The sequence below is a fragment of the Lathyrus oleraceus genome, chromosome 6 (genome assembly GCF_024323335.1).
Source record: "Lathyrus oleraceus cultivar Zhongwan6 chromosome 6, CAAS_Psat_ZW6_1.0, whole genome shotgun sequence".
Lineage (NCBI taxonomy): Eukaryota > Viridiplantae > Streptophyta > Magnoliopsida > Fabales > Fabaceae > Lathyrus > Lathyrus oleraceus.
This window is the reverse complement of record NC_066584.1, coordinates 65525068-65531747: the sequence shown is the minus strand read 5'-3', so window position 1 is coordinate 65531747 and position 6680 is coordinate 65525068. Positions and strand designations below refer to the sequence as shown.

General features: G+C 39.0%; 1 protein-coding gene across 1 annotated transcript; it reads left to right on the top strand.

Annotated features, from left to right (window-relative positions):
• The first annotated feature begins 3123 nt into the window (after nucleotides 1-3123).
• On the top strand, nucleotides 3124-3520 carry LOC127094050 (40S ribosomal protein S5-like). Its single transcript, XM_051032921.1, has one exon. It carries the CDS (start codon nucleotides 3131-3133, stop codon nucleotides 3518-3520), a length of 390 nt encoding a protein of 129 aa, XP_050888878.1. The 5' UTR covers nucleotides 3124-3130.
• Nucleotides 3521-6680: the final 3160 nt, after the last annotated feature.

Here is a 6680-nt window from a genome sequence, read left to right as displayed (position 1 = left end):
AAATAAAATACTATACATGGGTATCGAACCCACTCCACTAAAGACCATAGAAACCACCCCTCTCCACCAGACCACCTATGACTAGTTATTATTTTAATACTAATTTAGATATATAAACCAAGATAAATTAAAAAAAGAATTAAAATAAAAAACTAATAAAAAAGAAATCTGTTGGACTACCCTAATAAATGATGGAGGAACCAAAAATTAAAACCCAGCCGTTGGCTGTTGGGTTCTAGAGTTAATGAATTGGGAAAAAACAAAACTTAATATACACTATTAAAAGTAAGGGAATACTAAACGTACTAAATTTTCTAAATGATTTAAGAGTTTGTTGTTTTTCTTTTTTAAAAATAAATAAAAAGGAAAAAAAATGGGAAAAGCAGTAAACCAAAACCCAGACGTCCTTCATCGTTTTCGCTCACATAGTCTCGTCCTCTCCCTCTCAAACGCTCACCTCAATCTTACTCACACGCCTCTCAGGTCTCACGTCTCTCCTTCACAAGCGCACACCATTCCGTTCCCAATCGCTCAACTCACTCCATCTCAAATGCTCAAACGTTAACCAAGGAGCGTAAATCCACGGTTCAAAAAAAACATCAAGCGGAAATCTCACCTTTTATGACGACAATGAATCAGATGAGCTCGAATCTATCTCCTCCTCTCTTCCAATACTGGCTTTTTACTTTTATTTTTGGGATTAGGGTTTTGCTCTTTGAAATCTTTTCGCCGTTAATTTTTTTTCCGTCCCTCACACTGATTCGCTCTCTCCTATTTATGCTCTGCTGATTAGGGTTTCAAATGGTGTCTTTGGTGTTCAAAGGAGCATCCTGCAAAAATCCTCTTTGATGTGCTCAGTTTGGATTGGCCTGTTTAATGCTAAAACCGAAAACGGTATTCTGAATTCGTGCTTTCTTCTTCATTTCTGTCCCTATGCCAAATTGGGATATTTTCTTGGAATTTAACAGCTTTGACTAATTAATCGTGTTTTACTGCAGTGAAAACCGGAATATTCATGTGTAGTTTAATGCTTGCAGGAGAAAACAGTGAGCTTGGGAGCATGGATTTCACGTGGCTTTGGTTGATTTGCTCGGAGGCGAGAATTGCTGCAGAAACGGTGCCGGTTACAATGCTCACTTGCAGACTAGTTACGGAATAACCAAACGGTGAGCTTCCTAGTACCTCTCTCTGATTCAATAATGGTCTGCTTGCATCCTCTCAATGTACAATTTTGTATTACAAGTGATCTTTCTTGATTTTAATTTGGCAGGCAGAAACTTCATATGGCCAATTCTCTATGCCTTCAACAGAAGAACTCTTCTGTTTCAAAGCAGCCGACACGGTCATCTCTGCAGCACCACCTCAAAGAACAAGTTTTGGATGGTTTATCATGTTCCTAGCAACAGACATAGCATCCTGTAGGTTCCTTTCAACCTCAATTAAGAGATCCTTATTGGCACCTCGCAACAATACAGTACAAGCCTTGGGTGATTTCTACTAGGAAGCTATCTAAGATTTGTCAAGAGATTCTGCACAACATATGCCTTTCTCCTTGGATCAGCATAGATCTTCCACCGGTTATCATCCATGAGTCGCTTTCCTTTTCAGCATGTACATCTCTAGCAGACCTCAAACAAGCTCCTCAACATGAGCTTATTATTCTTGAATCGTTGTTCTGCGCCTTTCCACATCAGCGATGCAATAATATCAAAGCCTTCAAAGTTCTCTCTATAGGTAACTGTGTAATATAAAACGGATTCTGTGGTAATGTTGCATTTTTGGCTTGATGTAAGGCTGTTAAGATTTAAATTGTAGATTATTATGCTTTAGTTTGGTTTGTCATTTATATTTGTGCATGACCATTTGATGTATGATCTGTTTTGGACAGGAAGTTTCTAGGATGGAGGCTTGTACAAAGCAAACTGCATCCAAAGTCATAGCCACATAGTTTGGCCTACAGAGTATTGGCCTAACCAGGATCATCAAGGTAATTGCAAACTAAAACATTTGTGACAGGTCACAGGTGAAGAGAAGAGTTTTGCAACTTATTTGAGGAGCGTCTTCACAATTGACGTTGAGTTTCTTGAGGTCGGTATAAGACTGTCCGCATCCCACAAACATGACTGGAGCTCCAGATATGTAAACCATTGAAAGTGCAGCTCCCACCTTATCATCAATAGTGTCAAACTTTGTGAGCAAGATCCCATCTATCAATCTAGGTGTAGGAGATGAGGCGAGATCAGCCAGTTTCTGGTTGAACTTTGAAAGTTGATCAACTGCATCATTGCCAACAAGTGCTTCTCCAACAAATAAGACCAGGTCGGGATTGTTAAGGTAGATCAGCTTTGACAGTGCTCTCATCAACGGTTCATTATCCGGTTGACGCAAGCTCGTGGCAATGGTGTGGTTTTTGGTTTACTGTTTTAGTCATGACTTGGATTTTGTTCGCATCACTAACATGTTTGATTATTGTAAATGCAGGATTAGTTTGCATCTGTTGGTTAAGGCAACATGGTGTACTGCAGGAACGCCAATTTTTTGCGGGATGCATGCTGGTATTTCTTAGTCCAAGTTCTCGGGGAGTATCAAGTCCAGAGCTTCCGTCGGAACTTGACAATGTAATGTCCGATCCACTAGACGTCCTACAATCAGCACTCAATCCAGCTTTTTCTGAGTTTCCATTGCCAGACACATCCTGTGAAATTTCAGAAGAATCACTTTTAGTGCGGGAAACCGCATCTTCATTGCTTAAGTAAGTCCTTAAGCTCTTATCATTCGGTTTTAATTTCATATCTTCACATTCCTCTTCCTCTCTCTTATCATTATTCTCTTGTAGTCTCTGGATCGAAACATGCAAGACAGCATCAGAATGAGAATTCTTGATGGGAAGAGAAACCGATGAAATCTTCGCAGCTTCTGCATAATCAGCAAAGTCAACAGAGACATCCCCAAAGGTACTAGCTTTTGATAAACCCGTCTAAATCACAAAATAATAAACTCTTTCGCCAAATTTCCCATTCTTGGCATCACGAATAAATTTAACACTAAACTGGATTCTCCCATTTACAAACTCCATTGTTAATTACTGCTTTCTGTCTATTGTTTTCTCCTGTCAATATTCTCACACATAATGGCTGAAGTTGCTCAAAAACCCGATATTGTCGTTTCAGGTCCATCACAGATCGACGTTAAACTCTTTAACCGCTGGAGATTCGACGATATCCAGCTCTCTGATGTGTCTTTGAGTGATTATATTGGAGTTGCGGCATCCAAACATGCCGCATACGTTCCTCACACTGCTGGTAGATACTCTGTGAAGAGGTTTAGGGAAGCTCAGTGCCCTATTGTGGAGAGGCTCACAAACTCTCTTATGATGCACGGTAGGAACAATGGAAAGAAGCTCAAGGCTGTTAAGATCATCAGGCATGCCATGGAAATTATTCATTTGCTTACTGACCAGAACCCAATTCAGGTCATTGTTGCTGCTGTTGTTGAAGAATCTTTAGCCAACTCCGTCTGAGCACTCTCTTTGATTGTCAAAACTTGTAAGTAGGCATTATCTCTTGAAGCTACCTTGGTTTTTTTTCTTCTTACAAACTTCATTCTTCTTCATTTCTTTCCGCCGCAGGTTTGTCAAGTTGGGAATTCTCATTTTGCTGCAAGCTCCAAGAATGGTAGACAGTGTAAAGGAATTTAGTTGTACTCCTGCTGCTCGCATCTCAACAAACAACTGGAAAGATTCTTCTTCTAATCCATTTTCTGTAAAACCAGCAATCAAAGAAGTCCAAGAGATGACATTTGGTGATGTTGTCCCTCTAAAAGCTTTCACAGCATTTGAAGTGCTGCAGGAGCATTTCATGTACATATCAACCAGTGCATTTCCTGCAAATTTTGATTAAATCCAGAGATAACGGTGGTCCGTAAGCACACATCGTATTCAGGTGTCAAATTGGAGACCTTAATAAAATCTTCCATCCTTCTGCATTTTGAACACATATCAACAACAGCTGTTTTTAACACCAAATTCATTTCAGCCCCAAATATAATTAGCTGTGCATGCTTGGTTTGGCTTGTAAACGGCTTTTTGAGCATGGCCATGGTTAGGATTAGTAGCTAGGATTATTTGTGTTAGCTTTTTGTGTTGTATTGTCATGAAGGTTCTATTTTGTGAATTTGAAAATTGGATGTAACAAATGAGAATCCGCTGTAATTTCGGGAATTGCCCAAGGTTGTAGCATCTTTGAAATGTGAATGTGTTGGTTTGAATTTTGCATTTCGTTTCAAACGTTGTAATCAAATGTCCGTGAAATGAAGCAATGGCTTTGGTTTGAATGAGTCATGGTTTGTAATTAGGATGCTTTTACTTGGTGAAATATGGTTTACTGTTGTAAAAATGGGCGTGCATATGGGAGAAACATGTATGTATGAATATGGTTTTGGAAATGCTTGAAAGCTAAATATTATTGAATGTTATGAAATGTGTGTATGTGCTATTTTGATTTGAGATGAACTATGGATGGAAGATGGATCATGTTTGGTTATAAAAATGGATATGGATTTTAGAAATAACCTGAGACTAATCACAATGTCAATTAAAAATAAAATAAAAACCAAATAAAACCAATTAAAATCAAATTAATCTATAATTTGTTAAAATTACTTTGATATCAACTCTAACATTTATTTGGAAATTAAAATCAATTAGAGTTTGAATCATTAGTAAAACACAATTAAGATTAACTTGAAATTTGGAATTAGATTTACTTTGAAATTAAATTAAAATTGAAAATTAAAATCAAATAACTAAAACCCAATTTGTATTCACAAAGCATCATGATCAAAAAGCTAAATAATAACCAATGTTTATCACAAAATATAGATTTGGGAATGGACGGTTGCCTTTGGTCATGAATGTATGCAAGTGAACTTTAGGCCAAGTGCCAAATAAAAATGAAAAAAAAAGGAAAAAATTCAGGACCAAAATCGGGGTATGACAAGTAGTCGTTTATCCGATAATATCCGAAAGATGGGATGATGACTATGGGAACCTCTTGTAGAACATGATTGTCAGGTTTAACCATAGTACACTCCCTTTGGATGGCTCTTAACCGAGACTCCATGCCCGTGACTTGCAACAAACCCTTGATTCATGGTTGATCCGTTCTTGTGTATCCTTAATATCAATGGAACTTGGGTGTTGATAAGGTGTAAACCATAATTCACCAAAATGAATGATTGATATTAAGGATGACTTGATCCATCCTGTGATCTTTGTGTGGTGTGTTTTGCTTGATCCTTGAGTGTGATTGTTGCATCCATGCATTCATGCATTCATACACATCCATATCATCAACAATGAGAAAATTTTCAAGGAACTTAAGAGGTGTATTTGCAAATTTTCAGACATGGATAAGCAAAGAAGGAATACGAAGAAGTACAGTTTCAGACAACCCAACTTGAAAGAGTTAAGGAGTTTGACATCCTATGTATTAGATCCCTTGGAGTTCAAGGCTCGTCATGGGAAGCTTCTATTTATTCTTGCTACTCGGGTGGATGAAGGTCAGATGAGTGTGTTGGTGCAGTTCTATGATCCCTTGTACCGTTGCTTCACATTTCCGGATTTCCAGCTTTTGCCTACGCTTGAGGAGTATGCCCATATTGTGGGTATACCTATTCTAGACCAGTTGTCGTTCAGTGACTTGGAGAGAGTTCCTTCTTCTCAAGAGATTGTTGATCTGTTGCATATAGATGAATTTGTTGTTAGTGCTCATATGACTACCAAGGGTGGAACTCAAGGTCTCCCATCTGATTTCCTCATTGCTCAAGCTACTATGTTTGGGAAATCCATGAGTGAGGACGCCTTTGAGGCCATATTTGTACTTCTCATCTATGGGTTAGTGTTATTCCCCAACATCGAAAACTTTGTGGATGTGAACGCTATTAGGATTTTCTCTACTCTTAATCTTGTTCCTACTCTGTTGGGTGAAACTTATTTCTCTTTGCATATGAGGAATGCAAAGGGTGGTGGTACCATCGTATGATGTTTGCCTCTGTTGTACAAGTGGTTTATTTCGCACTTGCCACAGAAGCTCGCCTTCAAGGAGAACAAAGGATGTCTACGGTGGTCCAAGAGACTTATGTCTCTCACTAATGATGATATCTTTTGGTATAACCGTGTATATGATGGTGTGCAGATTATTGATTCTTGTGGTGAATTCTCCAATGTGCCTCTTCTTTGTACATGTGGTGGGATTAGCTACAACCCTGTTTTGGCACGTCGTCAGCTTGGGTTCCCCTTAAAGGATAAACCTAATAACATTTTGTTAGAAGGTGTGTTCTTTCAAGAGGGTAAAGATCCCCAAAACTTGAAGGGAAGGATGGTCCGCGCTTGGCACAAGATTCATAGGAAGGGAAGGAAAGAGCTTGGTCCGAAGAATTGTATTGCTTTGGAACCCTATACCTCGTGGGTTAGGAGGAGAGCTTCTGAGTACCGCATGTCGTATGAATACCCGAGACCTACACCTATGGTTATGGTTGGGCCTTTAACCCTCCCTAACCAAGGAGTAGAGGAGTTGAGAGATGAAGACCATTCGCATGCTTGGGTCCTTGAGCGAGGGGAGCTACTTCAGCAGCTTAGAGATAAGGATGCTTTGATAGAGTTTTTGGAGCATCAGGTTATC

Excerpts from the sequence above, each read along its gene's own strand:
- LOC127094050 (XM_051032921.1), top strand. The coding sequence starts at position 3,131 with ATGGCTGAAGTTGCTCAAAAACCCGATATTGTCGTTTCAGGTCCATCA.